The 23,023-nt window shown below is 34.6% G+C and overlaps 1 protein-coding gene across 1 annotated transcript; it reads left to right on the plus strand.

Moving 5' to 3' along the window:
* Nucleotides 1-10,716: 10,716 nt before the first annotated feature.
* On the plus strand, nucleotides 10,717-13,380 carry LOC107078812 (protein Fer3). The gene is made up of 2 exons (XM_015359147.2): nucleotides 10,717-11,491; nucleotides 12,901-13,380. The coding sequence occupies exons 1-2, from the start codon at nucleotides 10,912-10,914 to the stop codon at nucleotides 12,936-12,938; spliced, it is 618 nt and encodes a 205-aa protein (XP_015214633.1). The 5' UTR covers nucleotides 10,717-10,911; the 3' UTR covers nucleotides 12,939-13,380.
* The last annotated feature ends 9,643 nt before the right edge of the window (nucleotides 13,381-23,023 follow it).

Raw genomic sequence — 23,023 nt, forward strand, 5'->3', positions numbered from 1 at the left:
AAATGTGTGCAGAACTCATTAAATCTTTCTTAATAGGCTCACTTAAGCCCTGTAACCACATCCTCGGATTTGTAATTTATATCTTCACGCCATTCCTGGCTGCGGCTAGGCCACCCTCATGTCCCATAGATTTAACAGATAAAGCAGCACCATGCCTTTTTTCCTAAACACCCTGTGAGGTATCAGAAAGTGAAGCAAATGATCTCCAAATACCTATAAACACAAGATATTTGTGTGTAGATTAAATTCTTCACAAGAATAAAATTCATATGACTTTAAAAGCATGATATCCTACAGTAGGTTGCTTCTGTTGCACTAGTAGACAAAATGAATGGTTCCAAGCTTTTTCAGTCAGTAGCTCATTAATACTGTACATACTGCACATGGATTAATGTACAGGAAGAGACAGAAGTAGAGACAGAAGAAGATCAGGCACACAACTTTCAACCTGGTTTGTGGAACAAAAATCTACTGAATGTGAGGCATATAAAGAGGAAGTGTAAGGCTGCAGAAGATTGCTTTAGATTACTTTTTTAAGTTAATGATAAAAAACATAAAATCTCGAATCTTTCAGAGATATCCAGGGCAGCCACTACAATAAAGGACTGACACGAAAACCTGCCTTAGGTTTTGTGAGGACAGAAACATTTCTGTTTAACACAAGTTGAAATTGTCTATCAAATGATTGAAATGCAGGCCAGCAAAGCCTCACAATTGTTGAAAAATGTCAAGTCAAAGAAAAGGAGACAACTGTTGGTCCTAGAAAGAGCAAAAGCAAGGACAAGGATAAGCAGAATCTAATTCAAGCAAAATTATGTAGATGAATAACGGATGTTTAATGAGGTTCAAAGCTTAGAGCAGAATTTAAAATCATACCTAAAGCTTCTGACTAGAGCATCTGGAGCAAATTTGAGGTATCAAATGACATGTAATGCCTAGAACAAACTAACATAACCTATTTTAACAGAATTTACCTTAAGAACATCCATGCTTTTATATCCTGGCATCATTTTCCATATAATGTATGAGTTAGAAGTAAGGTGAAAGTTAGTGTCAACAGAAATAATACCAAATTCCATCTTTCTTAAATTAGCTACTCAATCTAACTGTAACAAATACTGTATATGGTAAATCAGTAATGTCCCAATGTAGACACCTGAGGCACACCTGTACAAACATCTGTTGTAACAGAAGTACAATGACCCAGTGATACAAAGAGTGTCCAATTGCACAAATAAGACTTTAAGCAAAGTGTCAGTAATGCCAACTGAATCTGAAGAATTTAAGAAAGATGTTATGAAGTGTCAGAAACACTCAGATTGAGCAACACAAGGTTAGATAAAGTACTGTACAAGGGAATATAACTAATATACTAATATAGGATAAATTAAAAACTAAATTGATGTAATTAAACATTTTAAGCTTACTAGAGAAAATAAAAAGTATTAAAATGTTTAGAAATGAGGGACAGAGTGCTGCTTACTGGTATTAAAAATGATTAATTCATCTAATCTACTGCTCTGTCCATATCAGTCACAAATTTTTATCAGTAAAACAAAAGTAATTTTGACCAACATATATTTCACTTAACCTTAGTGGACTCAATATTACAAACTTTAAGTCATATTCAGAAAACTTTCAAATCCCACTAATGTTGACTCCTGTTTTTTTATTTAAATACAACAACTTTTTTGGATGTCTTTTAGCATGTTAAAAGTATTCTTAAAGATTTGTGTCACTTCAGAACTTTTTTGAGTTGACTTCTCGTGATACGTTGCAACTTTAATTGAACAAAAACGGAAAGTTGAAGTGCCTTGAAGGAACAAGGAGTCCACAATGAAAAAGCTCGCACCCCACATGGTGTTGACATAGAAGAAGAACAGTTCGGGCGGAGGTCAAATTCTAATGCGCTTCTCGTTGACCGAACAACTGAAACGGCAGTTGCACCCAAGAACCAGGATTTCAAGTAATGTACTGTAGTTAGAAATCCGAGACAGCAAGCAGGTACCATGCGAAAATAGCCAGCCAGCTAGCAAGAATAAGTAATCAAAACAAGGAAGAAGCCGGACAGGAATCGACATATAATCAGCTACAACTTTTTACTAATCTGCTCAGAATTGAAAAGAGAAGTACAAAGGCATCATGCAGTTTTCAGAACTCGATTGGTGAAGCAAACAATATTAAAAACAATAATTACAAAATCAAGTGCCAGGAAAAAGGAAACCAACAACATATAATAAACTATAAATGTTAAATCTACTGCTAATGGCCTCTGGTGTTATATTTATGAGCCAAAACACATTTGCACAGATTTTCAGTAGGCTGAAAAACTTTCCAAAAAGTTACTAATCTGTTGTTGAATTTTATCGAGGGCTGGCATAGATTTCTAAATACTTCTAAATAAAAAAACATGTGGCTTTTAGGAACCATGCTTTAAATCCATAGTAGACCCCATGAGACAATTACTTTTTTAATAAACTGGAGTTAAACCATACTAACTTTCAACACCTACTGTAAATATACTTTGACTATTAGGAAAGAGAGGTAATTGTGTACTGCTTGTCTTTTCCACTGTGAAAATGTTCCAGGCTCTTCTAATGATGAAGGAAGAACATAATTTACTTAGAAAGGGCTACTTGTATTCCATACAACAGTATGTATCTGCTGATCATCAAACAAATATAATTCAAGGAGCAGAGTGACCTTTACCACTTTTTACTAACCTTTCTTGTTTACACAATGCATTTTTAGGGGCATGATATGCTAGTTACAAAAAACCCCAAAACAGTGAAACTTTGTAATCACATGAAGTTCTAAATTTAGTACAGTTAAAGGTGTCACTTATAAAGCAAAATTGGGTGATCACACTGTGTTGTTTTGCTTTCCCCTCTGTCACCAAGTACTTACATCACCACTAAATACAGTAAATAAAAGCAAATATTAAATAACACCAACAGCTTCTGTCAGTCCTGCAGAAAAACAAATGGTTTAACATAAATAAAACAAATAGTAGTTACCCATTCAGGAAGTGTTCAAAGGTTTAAAAAAAACATTGAAACTAAAAGTAAAATTCAAATTCAACAAATTAAAGTTTTTTTTTTTTTCATTTTCAGCAACCTTATTCATCATAACTACCAAGTCAAGGGAACTTCAAAAAGCAATTGCTAATTGCAAGCAGATGTCTTTATTTACTGATCTGAAGCCCTTTTACTTTCCAGCTCCACTTGGAACAGACTGCCTCCAGGGACATAGACTGCACCAGTTCTGGCTCTCTTCAATAAACAGAATTTTGCTCATATTAAACCACAGGTCCCTTGGTTTTAACTTCAAAATGACTTACTTTCAATGATGTTTGCATGCGTTGTCATTGTTCGCCTAAACGGTTTTTGTATTTTCGGACAGAATGGATTTTTCCCATATGCATTAATTTGAATAGACTTTGAAATTTATTGGAACAGTTCAAAATAAGATTCTTTTTTTTTTAACCACAAACATATGTCAGCAGCATTTACCCTATCAGAATAACGCATTTGAAAGCATTCTTATAAATAATCAAATTAGTGTTCTGTAACAAAAGTTTTGTTTTTTTACTCCAAGAAACTAGAATACAATCTGAGGAAGCATAAAAAGTGTGCTTAAAAAGAATTTTAATGTGGTAAAAGGAGAAAATGATTGTAATTAATTAAGCTACACGGATTGATAGAGTACTGTATTTATTCTTTTTTTCCGTAAAGCATATTTTATCTAATCTTACATCCTTGCACATGCTTTACCAATGTAGCTTAGTTATATTTTTTGGGGGATAGAGACCTTTCTTCAATACCCCTTTTTTGTCAAACTGGGTTCTGCATATGACACCTCTGGCACTTCACATGGCTCTGAATCCAAGCTTGGCCTTTGAGTGCTTTGTTATTTGAGGCTTTTGTGTGTGTGCCAGAAGGTTTAGGCAGGTAACTCAGTCAACTATACTTAGGATCAGTACCAGAATGGAAACTCGTTTTTTCTTTGTTTCTATACCAAATTAATGATATTCATTAAGGCTACACAGTGGCATGGCAGTTATAAATTCTGCCTTATAGCATCTGGGTCTCAATTACGAATTCTGCCTGATAGCATCTGGGTCTCAAGGCTTTATTTTAGACTGGGGCACTTCTCTGGATTTCTGGATGTGTTCATGGGTTTTTTCTGAGAACTTCAGTTTCTTCCCATGTCCCAGAGTCATGCAGATTAGAATTGATTTCCAACTCTAAACTTTCCATTGTGCAATAATTCAAGGACATTTCATAGTTCCTAGTACATCTAGTGGGACTGAAGAGATGAGCTCAATGGGCCTTATGGCCTCTATTTTGTGTTCTTTCTGATTTGGGGGGGGGAGATCAGGTGCTTTAAAATATCACTGATCTTGTCATGGACTGAGGTTTAATTCCTGCCCTGTCTCGCTGAGCAAGGGTGAAGCCAGCTGAGCTCCCTATTACCTGCCCAAGAGAATAGAGTCTCTTGTTTTTTCCTTTCCCCTATTATCTCCTCTGGCTATGGGTGTTTAGATAAATACAAACTGTAACCATAGTACAGCATGACATTAATTCTATAATTCTATTACCTTTTTCATTAGGACCTCTGAACTTTGCCAAATTTGTGATCATTATCTCTTGAGAGGTTATACTGTATCTGGTTACAGCTACAGCTTTCTGGCAGTAATGCCAAACTACTCAACAAGGCTTTGAATGCATTAATTAGTGCCAAGTTTTCCCTAATGCTCACAATTTTTACAATAGTGGTTTTGATTTCAGAAAATACTTTTTTGAGATTTTACCCATGTTAAAATGAGTCTCTAAGCAAGATAAACATCTAGCGTTAATCAAGTCATTCTGCTTCAAATTCTACTTGAAGGTTAAGGAACCATAAAATGGCACTTGTTGGAAAACGTTATGGAAAACGCAAATGGCCTGATCATTAATTACATGTAATTACTGTAATCTGATGTTTGAGAAATCAGTGGTGTGAAATTCTTCCAACTCTTTGAAACTGAACTCTTTGCACAATTTGCAAATGGGTTTTTTTAGAATCACTTTCAGCAATATAAATATTGCAAGTGTTGCATTAAGGTAATGTTCTTGTGTGAAACACAAATTACAATATTAGACATCCCTTTTAATAGAAATCAGGAGTGCAATACCTCAAAATATATTGTTGTGGCAATGGTCCTCAGAGAACCTGTTATTTTGTAATGCTTTGTTGTGTTTCTTAAGCCTTAGCAGGAATGCGTGCTAAACTGTAATTATGTTGTTAATGACTGACTCCAAAATGAATGTTGAAATATAGTTTTTTTTATTGGTACAATCATTTAGAGTGAACAAGTAACATAACTTGCCTCATTTTGATATTTCTAATCACATATTCAATTGAATGGTTAATAAAATCGAAACAGCTTCATTTTATCATGAGAATTTTATGAATATAGTTGTAAACTTAGGCATGCATCATATATTTTCCATGGAAAATACTCCAAAATTCTTGTAAAACATGGACATATGAAAAATAAAATAAATAAATACAAATTCATGGTTTTCTTAATTACTGTTTTCTATAGGATTTATCATAACATACACAATATGTATAGAGGATGATAAAGGAATAAATTGTGCATTTTACAAACCAGCCCTTGTTTGCCTTCTTATACAGTATGCAGTATTTTAAATAGCTTCCAAATGTTACCCAAACAAGAAAATGAATTATCCACCTGACAATACTTGAATTAGTGTGTATTGAGTGGCAAACATTAACACATACTCTTAAACCTCAAAACAAACATTTCAATGCTGGTAACTCTAAAATTGTGTTTTTAACATCTAAAATGTCTCTTGGATTAGTAGAGTCACCCATGCTGACTTGACCCGAGATGTCTAAAAAAACTATGATCTTTTTCTTATAAGAATTACAATAAAATTAAAATGCATTTGTTTTACTGATTCTGTTTGTTCTTTATGTCGAATGCTTTACCAGGTATATGTATTCATGAGCTTGTTTGCTCTGTCCTAGATTTCAGTGAGCCCTAAAATAACACATGGCACAGCTGTCAAATTATGGAACATCTGTGAAGACTTAAACAGGAGCAATTATTTAAATGAATAGCTAAACCTGAGGAACCTCTTGAGCTATATGTCCTACAGAAGTTTCAGTTTACCGTTCTGCAATAAAGAGACCCTGTCGTGTTTTTATAGAAAGCAATCTGAGACAATAAGGATTGTCTGGCTCATTAACAGACATTGACTGCACATCACACTTCTTGGCAAACATGAATGAATTATGCAATGCATATTGTTAATTGATGGCAATGTCTTATAGTCCACTGTTGTAGCTAAAAATGGAAGCTGAATTTTTAATCAGTACATAATGACCAAGCACAGTTGAACAACATATTGAATAAGAAGTTCAAGTAGTTGACACCCGAAGAAGGCTCCACAGCTAAACTGTCATGTCTCTTTTCTTTTCAGCATAGAATAAACCTTTAATTATTCATTAACAGCATATACAATAATGTGAATTGGCTATGTAAGTGTACCTGAAATGGATCAAAAACTACAATGTGAATTCAGTGACAAAATGTAACAATTTCAAAATGAATTCAGTTGACTTTTAAAAATTAATATTTACAAAGTAAAAGAATGATGTTTGCTGATCCCTCTTCCATTTTAGCATGCATTTCAGATTTTCAATTCAGTTTCCAATGCATTTTTCATTATTCTATGGTTTATACAGTAGGATATATTCCAAAAACAATTCTTATCAGCATAGAATCGTGTACAATGTTTTATGTAAAAATAAAAATCCTAAACCTAGGTGGCAACAAACAATCCTCTTAGAATCCAGTTTGCTTAATGTTAATGTGAAGGTGTATGAAGAAATAAAGCATGAAAAGCATAGTGCCTAGCTACTGTATACTGTATGTACTGTAGCTACAGTATGAATGGTCAATGGTGTTTTAGTCTATGTTAGGTTTAGAACTTTATGAACCACCATCATGTTTCTGTATAGCTCTCCAAAAAATTCCAAGTCCTTAACAAAATGCAGACCTACAAGATTTTATAGAACTCAGTTGTGCTTCTGGTCTTAAGCTTTAACTGCCACACTCCGTCGGCTTATGGACTTAATGGCTGACACTCCCCTCTCAATGTGTATCACTTAGTGTGCATAATGGAAACCTTATGTTAGGAAATGTAAACAGATTTACTAAATAAAAAGGCTTCTGTTATTTCTTTAACTGTCTTCAAAAACTAGCCATAACATTTAAGAAAAACTAACATAATTAGAACCTCTGTTTTCTGCCCATCCATCATATTCCGAATTGTAATAATGGTATTTACAAATTATTACCACAATGCAATGGTCAGCTTTCAGCTGTCATGGATGATATTATCAGGAAATGTCAGTGCACACTATGACTATGGTGAATGGAATTCATGATTCTGTTGCTTTAGAGCTTGCAGCCATGACACAATTCATTTTTGTTAAATACACACCATACTCCACACATTCAAAGCAAAAAAAGATGTTAACAATTAATATTAAAGAAAAATTGAAAAGTTGTTGGTTTGCTGTTTCAATCCTAAATTAATTTAGGTGTACAAAATTACCTTAACAAGCCACACAATTACCTGAGGGTGTAATAATTGCAGTTCCGCTGTTTCAGAATAAAAACACCTGTCTCTGTAAAGATCCTTGGTCAGATAGTGAATGTCAAGCAAATACTCAATAACGAAAATTTAGGAGATTTCATGATGTCCGAAATAAAAGTCATTGAAAAGTACAAATCAAGAGAAGGATACAAAAAATGCTAAGGCCTCAGTCCACCTTTGTGAACATAGTCTATTCAAACATTGAGAAATGGAAGGTGCACTGGACTACCCAGACACTGCCTAGATCTGGCCATCCCTCCCTGGCAGCCAGGCAAGGAGAAAACTCATGAGAGATGCCACTATGAAGCCATTGACAACATCGAAAGAACTCCAGAGGCCAATGGCTGAGATAGGAAAAATGTGCATCAGTGAACAAGATCCAGAACATTTCCCAAAACTAGCCCGTATGTCAAAACATTAACCATGACTAAAAACAAGCCGTCTTCTGTATACTGTATGAACTTTGCAACAAAGCACCTGAGTAATTCTTTCGAAAAGTTGGCAAAAGGTATTATGGACAGATAAAGTGGGTAGCTGCGTCAGCATGCGTAGGCTGAAAAGGAACAAGTAATAGGTTTATTCCATGCTGGAAAAAAGAAGAAAGGGAACACAACGTTTCGGCCATGGAGCCTTCTTCAGGTGTGGACAGATAAGACCAAATTGGAAATTTGGTGTCGAAATGTCCAGCATTATGTTTGATGCAGACCCAGCACAGCATCTCCCTGTCAGCATCCCTGTAGTCAAGCATAATGATGGCAGCATCGTGTTATGGGAATGTTTCACCTCAGCGGGGACTGAAGAGCTTGTCGGGACTGAAGGAAAAAATGGATGGAACAAAGTATAGACAAATACTTAAAGAAAACCTGTTTCAGTCTTGTAACAGGACAATGGATCCAAAGCATGAAGATACACTGAATCAACTTAAGAGTAAGAAAGAGAATGACTTGAATTCAATTGAGCATCTGTAGAAAGACCTGAAACCTGCTGTCCATAAGCGATCTCCAAGCAACTAGAAAGAGCTTGAGCAAATCTGAAAAGAGCGCTGGGCAGGTATTGCACAAATCCTGTATGCGAGGTTGGTAGAGACTGACCCAGCGGTGCTGTCGCTGTAATTGCTGTTAAGGGTGCTTCCACCAACTTACATGGATCTAAATATGTGCGCAATGAAAATATTTATAGTTTTTCTATTTAGTTTTTTTTAACAACTTACTGTACCTCACCATTAGAAATCTTCAGTTTAATCAAGCAAGCTTTGAATAAAATACTAAGTTTAAATAATGTGTATGCACAGTATGATGTTAATTTCACAAAATGGGACTCCATAGGGAAGGTTTGAAACCTTTTGCAAGGCACGGTACCATTTCCCATTGTACCTTCATTTAATGAATATTATGATGCCTTATAGTCTTTTGGTTTTTTTTTTGCTTTACTGTATACAGTATATTAAAGAAAAAAAACATTTTCATTGAATAAACATGAACAAGAACCAAAAATTATTCTATTTTATACAGATCATTTTTAACTATTAATGTTCAAATTCTGAGTCTTAATTGTTTTAAACTAACTTACAAAAACCTTTTGTTTCTTAGAAAAATAAGGAAGTACCTTTGTTCCTGATGCACATGCATGCAGTAAAACAATTTTATTTACTCTTCATGAGACCCCTGCACAATGCTTTAGAAAGGGATTTCTCTCATTATCCCTTAAAACACATTTAAAACTCAGTTGATATTTCTTGTGTGGATTTTAACCTCAACTATGCACAAGTATGAAATGTTTTCCTTATTATAGGAAGGGTTGTGTATATAGTAGTGTATAGATTTAATTTCAGATTGACATGGTAAGAACAATAGAGTATGGTCATTGACTGAGCAACACTGACACCAAATTTTACATTTACAACAATGTTTTACTCTACAGAAGCCTAATCCTAATAGTTTATTATTTTATTAAACTGTTATGTTCATAACCAAAAGACAAGCAGATCAACATAATAAATGTGGAGTCAACTAACAACAGATAAATGTGTAGAAGATCAGTAGAAGATTATTTTATTTTTTACTCAATGGCAAAAATGTTATTTTCTTTCCCAGAAAAAGCCCAAAAGAATCCAGGTTTTCATTTCATTAAGTAAGAATTTAAAGGCTTTAAAATGTCTTATAAAAACCTCAAAGGCAGAGAGTGTATGAATTAAATTCTTATGGTATTGATGTACTCGTTCTCCATTAATATCTCAATAAATATGTATTCAATGCTTTTTATGCGCTTTTCAATTCGTGAAGTTAGTTATTATCGTATTAATCTTATCATCTAATTAATCATCTAGTTAATACCAACTCAGTTTCATATAAATATTGAATGACAACATTGCATGTTTTTTAAAGCTAGATGACGATCGTAATTGAAAAGATAAATAATCAGGTAGCGGTGTTAATTTATTACCATAACAAAAAATAAAAATAGATTCCAGTTAGTCATGGTTAATTAACATGGCATATTTTATAAACGTCTGCGGTGTAGCTTTTGTTTCCAACTCATAAGTAACCGACGCACTTATTTAAAATTCTTCTTGCTTTTTTTTTTGGTCCACTAAATAGGGATAGTATCATATGTTTCTGACACTATTGTTTTCCTTTGCTTGAATTTTAATTAAGATTTGCAAAAGGCCTCTTATTAAATCATCCCTTTCTATCACATCCACGCACCAGGAAGAACCCGGCACGCTAAAGACGTTTAAAATGTGTAAGGCAAATTTTTTATATATATAAATATTAGTGCAAGATCCGTGATGAATAGGAAAGAACTTGAGAAAACTTCTAAATGAGTAACTTGGTCCTTTTTACTGTCGGTCACTTCAAGATCAACTGCTTTCTTTGTGTTCATCTCCGCTTTTGCAAAGGCAGTGACTCTATTAGAAAGAAAGCACGTGTCCTAATTAGGTCCTTTTAAAACAGAAGAATAGAGACAAGCATCCTGCTGGGAGACCTGAAACTATTTAACCCTCAAGATTTCTCCATCTCTCGATCAGTTTGGACAAGGTTCAGTGTTGGGAAAAATAAAGCTCCAGTAAGAACGTGATCAAATCCTGATAAAAACTGCGTTGATATCATATTTTTGAAAGTTAAAATTTGATCAATATCATTATTATTCGATTCTAATATTCCATTGGGTAAAGCAAGAGAAAATTAGGAGTTGATTTTCAAGTAAGCAAGCATATATAGAGCAATCAGTGAAAATGGAAGAGATATTTTTTGACTTTGACCAAGACTCTACATCAGACTTTGCGTTTTGGGGACAAATGGATCCCAACTTTCAATTCCAATCTCAGTTGGACAGTCTGCTTTTTGACTGTCCGCCCATGACAGGACAGCTATCCCCGTGGTCTTCTTTCGGTTGTCAGTCTGTGTTTCCTGAAGCTCAGCTAACTTTCACCGATCTTGAGTCCCATTCCCCGCAGCTGGAAGCCAGTGCTGAAGTGGACAGCTCCTCTGCGGACGAGCCTCAAGACATAAGCAAGCGCAGGCAGCGCAGGCTGGCGCCTCACCACCCTTACAAAGTCCAGCGCCATGCTGCCAATATCCGGGAAAGAAAAAGGATGCTGAGCATTAATTCTGCTTTCGAGGAGCTTCGGTGCCATGTGCCCACATTTCCCTATGAGAAGCGCCTTTCCAAGATAGACACATTGAGATTGGCCATCGCGTACATTGCCCTTTTGAGAGAAATCTTGCTCTCAGGTTGCGACCCAAAGTCTTACGTGGACGAGTGCATGAAAAACGGCTACAAAAATCAGACCAACGCCATTTGGAATACAAGTGGTAGGTTTCCATAGTTATTGTGTAGCGATTTTTATGTTTTCGGGTCAAAAACAATATTGTGGTGCACTTGATAAGAGAAATTAAGATATTTTCTGTTCACAGATTTTACTGTTGGACGCATAATTATACCGATACACTCTCAGCATAAGTACTTTTCATTCAGATCATACCTGAACCACTGTATGTTTTTCCTTTGGCATAGTGCTAACAAAAGTTATGCACTTAAAATTGTATTTGAAGAATTGTTAAGATTAAGTTCACAACAGAAACATATTCCACAATATAACTATTCTAATTAAACATTTTTTTAACAGGAGGCGATTGAGTACAAACGGCAGTCCCGCTCTATGTGTGCTTGCTATACAGTATAAAGAATAAAAAATGTTGTTAACTGGGAATAATGTAGAAGTTCCCTTTCATGATTAAACTACTAATCATACAGTAAAATAGATATGTGAATCTATGATTATTTATCACCCTTTACTTGAAAGTGATATTTTACATGTTTGTATTTCGTTTATTCAGCTTTCTAAAGGCTCGTTCTTAATGGAAAATCCATTATCCGGATCTTTCTTGAAGTCATATTTTCTAGTGCAAAAATCTAACTAAATGAAAGGCTTTGTACGTTTTCAAATAAATGCGTTTTTGTCACATCATTTATACTTGGCATCAATATTTTCAACTATGGTGCCCAATGTATTTAAAAAACATCTGACTAAATTTAAGGTAGTATTTTCGAAACTACAAATTCTATTTCTTTACAATAAGTAGGGCCCAGAAAATGGGGTCCTTCAAGTACTGTACGTGTTTTGTGTTTAAAACCATGCCACATTACAGAATTGAATTCAACAGAAATGTTTACAACGCCTTATTTAAAATGCAAGGGCATGAAAGGCATTTAAAAGTGTTTTTTAAAAAAGCACTTTACAATATCGTTGGATTGAAGAGTTTGTTTTAAGCCAAAGCACCATAGAATTTTACACTTTGAGAAAACACTACAGAGTCAAATTTCCTTTTCAAAGCCAACTAAGAAAGAATATGCAAATAATATGAACACAAATAAAAAGGACTTGGCTTTTAATTGCGCTGCAATGGTTTTAAAACAGCAGTGTGTATGCTCTATTAGTCAATTTCCTTTGTTCATTTTTGCTGTATGCTTTGTTTCCATCTGCCCGATCCTTGGCTTTTGTGTTCAAAAGCCGTTTCTCTAAGACCCAAGTAGTCTCACTAGCATCAATAGAGCGCTGCATTCTTTAGTTAAACAGTTCTCAGTATTACATGGAGAGGGATTGGTTTAATTAATTAATATACTGCTTAAATAGACGCATGAATGGGTGACTTGTTAAATGGTCATTAAAATGTATTTAAATCATTCTGTTTGTCTTGCTTTGTTTTCTCACAAATTTTAGATCTGACAGCCCGCCTGTCCTGGATAAAGTGGGATTAGGTCTATCTTTATAGACCGCTGAACAGTAAAAAGATTTTTTCTCCACTCCACAGACGTGATGACATCACCGCTCAGTAACAGCTGCGTACTTCTCACCAGATCTCACCTGACTGTATTGTGCTGCACCGATCATGTCTTTTATATTCAGATTAATTTCTTATGTTTCTAACTTCACTTTTCAAAGTTCAGTTTCATTTTTTTATTTTTCTTGTATTCAAACAACTACTAATACGGCATCTGAGTGAAATGTTTATTCTGGACGATGTTACGGTGCCTCATTGGAGTTACAATTAGCTTTTTAATTGAAAGTTACATTTATTAAATCTTAATATCCATTTCATTATTCATGATCTTGATCGTAAATGTTTAATTTTAACTGTTTTTGAATTACAGCATATTTGTTTATTTATAGACTTTTGAAGCTGTCTTATTTAAAAGTGAAGGGATATAAAATGTACATATAACACTATATTTGTATTGTATAATATTGTATTAGATTTAAATTGAATGTATATATTAAACATGAAAAACTGGAAAAAAATGTCATGACTTATAGGGTGTATTTGTTTATCAGTACCAAAGCTATCAGGTTCATAAATATATTCCAAGTTTAAATATGCATAGAATAACAGACATCTTTATTATTCTAATTATTTTGAGATTCCTTATAGTGTTAAAATGGAAATGAGATAATTTAATATAGATTTTCTGCAGTTTCAACAAATGCACTTCATGAGAGCATTAAAACTGTTTGTTTTGCACATGATATGGTAGAAGATAAGGATATTCAGCGCCAATTTCGAACATAAGAAAACTTACGAACTAGGGGAATTGTTAGGTCCATGTTGCAAATTTAGCAGTAAAGCAGCTAATTGAATTTAAAATTTGTCAGGCTTCTTCTTGTGGTTGCGCGGGATTTACAGTAGTCCTGTCTGAGAGAAAATATTCTGGTGGTACAGTATTTGCTTTAATGGTTGAATGATACTACCAGTTTGCATCTTTCTTCCATTAAGAATGAGGTGGTAATCCCAACAACTCAAGAAGCAAACCAGTTTGCTTTAAAGATATGAAAAATAAGCTTGATTGGATTTTAGTGATTAAACCAGCTAAATCACTTCTAAATTGTAAAACAAAAATGATCAGAACTACCATGTGTATCCTTAACCCAAAGCCTGGCCTTTCTTATTAATTCTGCTTCTGATTTACTCTCACTTATTTCATACCAATCTTGTTATCCACAAGAGTTAGATCAAATCCTATTTTCTATTGTTGTGAAGTTCTTCCCTTGTGTATGCACAGATTTTTTCTGTAACTGAAAAACAAAATCTCAAGAGAAGAAAATAGGGTGGCTGACAGCTCAAAGATGATTTTATGCATTTGCTAATGAATTCAGTTGTGACATTAAATACACAGCTGTCCAGTTTCAGCAATGACTACATTCCTTTTACCCATTTCCATTAGGTTCAGAGCCCTGTTCTGGTAATTTCTCAATCTGTTCTCATGTTATTGCTGTGTGAACAGTTTTTTGGCGAATATATCAATATAATCTGATTCATCACAGGACACATCACATTTTGCAACACTCTTTACTGTTTAAAACATAAATACTGTTTTGATTTAAAATGTTTGCTTGAACTCTAAAATGCCATTGCATAACCACACCGAATTAACCCAGTAATATGAAATGCTTCATACTCTAGTTTGCTCATTTGAAGAAGAACCAGGTACAATATACAGTACCTATCATATTGGCCTTGATACATTTCATTTTTCAATAAATAGGATCAAGACAGATCAAGAATACAGCAAAACAGATGCTGTGGAGGAATACTGAAATTAAAAATAAGTAATGTAACCTTTCTGATACTACTGAACTTAGGTACTCCAAAGTTTATGTCTCTGCTTAAAATATCTTTTTATATCTCTTTCCTTAGTCTCAGTTTTAGATTGTTTTGGCATTCAATGGTTTTCTCACTTACACATGCCTCTCCATTAGAAGGGTATTCTAGGAGACATAAGCTAAAATACCTTTAAAGCTTTGCAAGGGATTCAACTGACATAGCTGACAATTCAAAGCTCTAGGCAGGATCTGCAGGCATGAAGTTCCTTGGTTGCACACTTTATGTTAACAATGGTAAAAAATACAACAAACATCTTCAAAAGACCCATATATCCCAAAAGGCACAAATAAAACTTCCCTAAGATACATTTTAATATTGCTGAATACCTTGGCTTTTTTCCTTGGCTTTGGTGTTTGCTTTGGCTGTTTAATTCATTTTCATTCATGTTTGAAAGAATTGGGACAAAACATGAACAGTTTTGAACATAAGAACAGTTGCAGACGAGAGAAGGCTGGACAGCCCAACTAGCCAATTTGGTAGTTTGTTGTGAAATGATCCATGGATCTCATCCAGCCATTTCTTATAAGCAGATAGAGAACCTATTCCATACTCCCACAACCCCTTGGGCAATCCCATGTATGTGTTTTTCAAATGCTGTACTAAAGGTTATGTCATCTATGCCTAAAGTGGAAAAAAAAAATATTCTCAGGGGTGGGAATGATTATGATTTACTTCCTTATTTAACTAATAACATATCTGAATATTAATAGGAAATGGGTTGGGAAGAAACCATTTTTCAGATTCCTATAACTAACCAAAATTACTGAACATGTTTAAAAAAAAGTCCACTTTTTATCACTCTAAATAAACTTTCTCATTTCAAGAAACTTTGGGATTAGAGACAGAAAGCGGTAAGATCAGTTACAGTACTTCACAAGGGAATGGTTCTCATGTGACATTAATTCCCCTGGCACATTGGAAACTGCTGCCTCCTGGTGGTTCATTGTGAGTAGTGAATACTGCTTTTTAACATTGCAGGTTAGTTTTCTACCCCCAGTTACAAAATAATATTCAAATGTAGTTGTTTAAAATCAAATTCCATAAACTAATAGAAATGTTAAGGAATCAAAAACATTCAAGAACAATGGTAGGTACTGTATGCATATTTGTTGATGCGACTTGTCATTCACATTTACAGTATTGTATGTCACTTTCAAAACATTTCCACTGTGGTACTGTATAATCCAAACATGCTGAAAACTTAAAGAGACTGCTTGCTGTCAATTGCTCTGAAAATGTGGCAAATATCCTTAAATGCTGGAAACCAAATGTAACAAGGCAAGTGCATGCAAATGCTGGAGAGAAGTAAAATTGCCCATACCAAAGCTCTTTTCAAGTATGTAATTCAAACCATAATAGCTAGCTGGACAAAATACAGAGCAATAATGCAACTTCTGGTTTGGGGAGATTTATCAAAAACAGTTTGGCTTTAGCTTTGTGGTATAGGATGTCTTGTGAACCTCTTAACTTTGCTGCTCCTCAATAGTTAATATTTGCCCACAATGTAAAATGAGTTCACCCAAAAGGCATTGTTTCTTTCGCTTTCTCTCCTCCTCTCATGCTCTTTTCATATACATTCGTCCAGTTTCCAACCACATCATATCCAATTCAGGGTCGCGGGGGAGCTGGAGCCTGGCCTGGGCACAAGGCGGGATACACCATGGACAGGATACTAGTCTATCTCAGGGCACAATCAGACACAGAAAAGGCACACACTCACACAAGGGACAATTTACCCAAAGACAATTAACCTATCTGTATGTCTTTTGACCGTGGAAGGAAACTGAAGCACCTGGTGAAAGCCCAGGTGCACATGGGGGGAACATGCAAACTTCACACAGATAGCACCCCAGTTCTGGAATCAAACACAGAGTTCCACTGCTTTAAGGCAGCAATGCTAACCCTTGCATCACCATGCCACTCTTTGTACAGTATACTGTATATAAATAACATACATTTTTTAATTAAACAAAGTCTAGTTATATATTTAAATTACATAACTAGAATACAAAAAAAGTACATTTTCTGTAAACTTCAGACATCAGTGCCTTACTTTACAACATTTTTTATACGCCCATTACATTTAACAGACTTCCAGAGGCGTACTGTCAAGTAAAATACTGACATTTGAAGAGTTGTTGTAAAATTGAATTTCTTAGTTCATCTTCTGCCTTAAAATCTTCAATAGCCCTGGACTGGACTGGAATACTCAATCTAAAAGGTGTCCCTGCAGGCAAAAAGACAAGGATTCAGATCAGTGTGTCAGGCCCATCAGTGGGACAGTAATCTGTCGTGGATGTCAAGAAATATGTAGTATCAGGGTCATCTGAAAAAAAAAACAATCACAACAAAATATGTTTTTTATTCCCACTATGCAATATTGATGTCTTGGGTTGGAAAACATCAGGTTTTGCACACATACTTCCACATCTCCTCTTTAACTTCAGAAAATAAAATGTTCTTCTTATCTCACAGATGATAACTGTTTATAACGCCATAGAAAAAACACCCTAAAATTATATATATTCCAAAACTTCAGTTAGTAATGCATCAAAATGTTTTCAGTTACCGTATTGATCATACAAAACTTATCCTGTTTATGAGAAGTTACAAAATACATGTAGAAGACATTAAAGCTCATATCCTGCTTTTGTACTACATCAGTTTATATTTAGTGACAATGAAATGATATAAATTGTGACAGCACTGTGGTAAGACAATTGTGCGTGCATAGAATATGAGTCAGCAGGATCTAGGCTCACTGCAGAGATTGTCTGAATTCAGATGTGCTCTGGAAATTTTTTGCAAAAATCTTTCTGTCAAAATATGTGTGTTGAAGAACAATACTTTTAAAAATAATAACATTATAATAAGAAATTACATGTATAACACTTATTTTATAAGCAAATTCCTCCAGGTCCTTACTAATTTTAAAAAGTATTGTTTTACATAAGTGTCTATTAACTGTAATGGACTGGTGAAAAGTCATTTTCACCAACACATTCTACTATACAGTATATACACAGATCATACATTTAAGCATTAGTTGAGTGAAATTTTGAAAGTTAAATAATTCACAGAAACTATAATGTGAATAAAAAGCTTTATTCAAATGCTGTTTACGATTGCCCAATGGAAGCTTGTAATACACATATTCTTCTTTCTCTGCCTACTATGTACCATTCTTCAAGATTGATTAAACAGCTCTGTAGTGGTATGTACAGTACCTCTGAGTCTCACTTAACATTAGTTTGAAGCCTATATACTGTAGTATCTGTTCCATTTTGTCTGCATTTCTTTGTCCTCAAGTGGAGACATTAAAGTAACTTGTATTCTGCATATTATTCTTTTATTCGGTTGCTGTTCTATTTCAGTAATTTTGAAAGAATGTGTAAAAGGAAGAATTAGAAATAAACATTAGATCTTTCTAAAAACAGATGTTCCCACTACAATATTATACAGTACATCTATATTTATTCAGTCCCAAGTGTGTTTGTTCAATGCAATATCCTTATGTTTTTGTAATTTATATGTAGATATTTTGTGGGATCTGTGCACATAACTTAACAGCATTCAGCTTTAATAAGGGTTTATAATAAAAAAAGAAGTCATTTTCAGTCTTTCTGTATATATTTTTTGTTTGCAAGGATGTTTCATTAAACATAACACTAACAATTTCTAAATAAATAAAAAGGGGATATATAGACTTCAGATCAAAAGTATCTTCCTAATCGTTGTTAGTAAAGAATTCTTTTGTTGAACCATGTCCTGCATGTTTATTAGATGAGTGTTTCAAACATTAGTGACACCGCATGTTAAGACAAGTAAAAGTGGAGTTAGGATTTAAACTGTCACTAGGGAGAATGGTAATCACATCTCTTTTCTTTCTGAAAATGCACAAATATACAGTACAGCAAACAGCATGTGAGAAGGAAATTAAATCTTAAAAAACACTGATGTCAAACAGTTAAAAACATTCCCACACCTCGAAAAGACCACTAATGGTGAGTGACCATTAGAAAATAAAATAAAATCACAAATAATTAAGTGATATGGAAGTCACTTTTGCCGGTACTTGTATAGAGTAGCTTAATGTACTCCAATGAGCATTCCTCTTAAATTGTATTTGAAACCTTTAAAACAAACCAATGCTGAAAATAGTGGTGATGCTATGACTTTCAAATTTACTCCTATGTTTTTTTTAAATTTGCATGCTGCCATGCATGTAATTATTAATTTTAAAAAAATAATAATAAGTACAGAATATAACTTAAAGAATTGTATGGTTTAAAGGTTGTTTGCTTCATTGTACTGTGTTTCTTTAAAAAAGAAACAAGAAAAAGTAACAGCACAAATCTACTGATGGTTTAGAAATTCTGAGCTTTAAAATAATAACATAATGCAATCCAAACGAGCTTGCAATAGTCCTTGAAATACCCTGCTCTACAGAGTATTATGAGAAGAAATATTAGTTACGTCTTGAGAAATGATTTTTATTCCATACAGTAATAAATTCAAAGAGCGACTCTCTGGGCAAGGGTTTCCATTTGCGTCGGATCTAAACAGGTAACCTCTGCTGGGGGTTTTCCTCAATCAGCAGTAGTCCTGAACCTTATGAGACTCTTTAGGTGCCACAGGGACACAAATACCCCTCTGCTGTACCTCCCTGCAGTCTCCGGATGTTCTAACAGCCCAACTCTCTCTGCCAAACAGCTTCAGAAACTGTTTATTGGTATAAAATGTGAAATATGACTGGTATGGCAATGCTTATAATAAAGTCACTTATAGAGCTGATTTCGTGTGAGGTGGCATACCAGAGTTTAAACGAAAGGGGAGGTTTCCATGGCGACAGCATGCTGCGCCTGCACAAAATAGTGGTCCCAATGGGGCAGTGAATAACGCAGAGTTTTGAAGTGCAAGGTCTCTGCATCCTTGAGTGTTGAACTAAGTAAACTTTCTGCCCTCCATGTGAGACAGACAGTTCACAGCACAGGCATAAAATGATTTCTGGCAGAATCCAGGAGCTCTTAGGTTCGGTTGGGGCACTCCTAGGCACAGGTATTAGCGGAATAATAAAATTTGGCCTGTGCCCCCCAAAAAAAGAATATCAAATAACAGAAAAGGAACGTGCCGATTATTTCTTCTGATATCCCCATAGAGAGAACAATTTTATCTGTAAAATAAAAATGAAACTACAGCTTGTTCATTCTTGTCCCTACCAAACATTGCTAGGAAAGATTCTAGATAATTTTTCAACATGAAAGCTTAAAACCTACCTTAAGATATTGTATTTGCAATTTTTAAATGAAATAAACGTCATCTTTAAATATCAATGTATCTATAGTTCCAGAATCCTTCACTGCACACACATTTAGAGCTCATTATGGAAAAAGAAAACTGTACTGTGCATTAATTTTTGTGGTATTTAAAATATTGCAGACTATTACAACAGACAACGAATGTAAAGTACAGTTACATTAAGCACATAAATTGTATAGCTTTAACAAGCTGGAACAGGATTTTATGTCTCATCTGTATTTCTCATTATTATTGCTTCTCACAAAGCCCTAATTTGCCCTCATAGCTAATAAATCAGTTTAGTTTGAAACTATTATGTTGTTGTTTTTACCTTTATAAGACTATTGACTTTCCCCACCACACAGGGAGTTCCATTCAAACATTCTCAGACTCACATTGGGATTTTTTTTCAATTTCCTTCTGGATGTGCTCTGAAGGCACAATGTACACACTAAGAAGAGAATTAAAAATAAACCTATATAAACTTAAATAATCTTTGCAAGCTTTTTGATTGTCGTAACAGGGCAGTAGGAAATAAGCTGAGAAAATTGGGGTGTAGGTATCATCAATTCATGTCAGTAAACAGGTACCCCAGAGAAAGGAGACGGAATTAACGGGTCACACCAAACTTTTGCTCCTTTTGTCTGTGACATGTACAATAGAGAAGTAGAAGAAACCTTGAACAGCTATGGTGTTAAGTAAAAAATGCAGTGTGAGATTTGTGTCAGCCTAAATACAGAAAGTAGTTTAAATATTTATTTTTAAAGCCACAGATAATTTATTATTATAAATAGGCTGCCATTGAATTCATCTGACTAACAGCTAAGGCAATGCAGAGGATTTGCTTTTTTGCTTGGTACTTTTCTGGCTGCTCCTTAATCAACATGTTAACTGTACATTTAGATGAAGTACAAAAGCCAGTGGAAGTTTTTTTTTCTCACCTAGATGCATTTGTTCTCTATTACTCTGCAATTTTAGCTATTTGACACTGGCACACAAAGCTTTCAAAATTCCTCTCCCAGCCTGCTCCTGCACTTGTAATTTGTAACTTAACAAAAAACTTCCAAAACCTCGTTAAGATAAGTGGAACAATCGGGAACACTAGATTCAAAGCATATACTGTACAGTAGGAACCTATTTTCCCAATACTTTCCGGGAAGTTTCTTCTGTGTACAGGATCTGAATTTTATATGATCTTAGTTTTTGCTGTCTGTGAGATTTCTCCTCAACACTATGTCCTTCTTCACAGAAACAATATTGTTTTTATATGTATACAATTGTTTGTCAAGATGACAGACAATCCTGCTAGGGCAGAATACTCAATTGGAATTCATTTGAAAGAAACTATTGCTTAATTATTTTAAAGGAAGCAAGATAGACATAGTGTACATTTAAAGGTACTTCTGCAAGAAACCTAGTGTGTTGTAGTAATGTTTGTCCAGTCATTCATTTAGATGTAAATGCATATTCATGGATGAGTCAGCAGGGGCACTGAAAGTTCACTGAAAAATTAAATCTACTATATGCTAGAAACAATGGAAATATGAGTAAAGCATTAGAGCAATAGCCTCTTTGTTATAACAACATATGTGAAAAGAATCAGAGAGTAAGTTGAACTAAGATATGTACAAACACGCAAAAATCTGGAATAATCCAGGGCCATATTTGGTCATATACTTTCTTGATCATATACTGTACATGTGAGCTTTATACTCTAAACTGCATTTCAGACTAGAATAGCTGCTGTACATTGATGTATTTCTTCATAAAGTTGCAGATTTGTATGCTTAAAGGGAATAAGATTGATCATAAGAGCCACAATAAATAATTTATCTCTTTTATCTCTTAAGAACTTTGACAGTTGTCATTTAACAGTTGTGATTCTGGCTTCTTTTTAAATTACACAAAAAAATAATATGCTGTAGTTACCCCCCCCCATGATGTGATTTTTCTGAAAATTGATGGCTGGAGTCTTCCCCCATCACAATTTGTCTTTAGCAGGCAACTCCGGTTTCCAAGTCTTTTCAGTGGGCCTGTGGGTTTTACAGTTTACTGTAAATGTCATCCCTCTATTTATAACATTTACTCCTACTCTTCGCCCCATACCACTCCAATCAGCAAAGCAAATAGCCCTATTTGCTGAAGCTTGTCTCTCCTGTGTAGTCCATCTGTGGCTAGAGGCACTGTGAACCTGAAGCTGCATTGTACCTAAACTTGGTAAGAGGGTCAGAAGTGCAGATTTAATTAAAGATCATTGTTTGTGTTAGATAATATGATTGGAAACTTTCACTTTAGGACCTGACCAGACTTTTCTCTGCATTCTTTCATCTACCTACCTACTGTAAATAGCTCTGTAGGTTGGGGAATTGTGATGGTACTGTAGTTCCATTAAATGGGAAATTAGTTCTTCTTCATAGCTTGTTTCAAATATTTTCCACAGTAAGTCCAACACATGAAAAGCAAACATGTTATTTGTGACATTTTCTTTAGTTGACCTTTCAATTTTTTGGTTTTCATCACCTTTACACTGCCATGCATACAGTACCTGTTGTAATGAGACAGAAAATGTGTTCACCGTGAAATGTTTTATGCTTTGCTGGGCAACACCTGTACATTCTGTGTTATGGAAGTGTTCTGGTCAGTTTGGTTTTTCCGACTGAAATCAAAGAATGAAGAAATGTGTGCAAACCCTTGGCACCAGGATTGTAATTCTGAAAACACAGAGCCTGACTCTTGACATTATACAGAGTGCATGCAATCTGCATTGTATTAAACAAAACTAAATGTTTCAAGCTGTTACAAGTTCCTTAATGAAACATTTATGAATGTCTGTAACACGATTTCAGAAACACCTTGTCATTGAGGTTAAAATAAAATGTTAGGACA

The sequence above is a fragment of the Lepisosteus oculatus genome, chromosome 12, assembly GCF_040954835.1.
Source record: "Lepisosteus oculatus isolate fLepOcu1 chromosome 12, fLepOcu1.hap2, whole genome shotgun sequence".
NCBI classification, from domain to species: domain Eukaryota; kingdom Metazoa; phylum Chordata; class Actinopteri; order Semionotiformes; family Lepisosteidae; genus Lepisosteus; species Lepisosteus oculatus.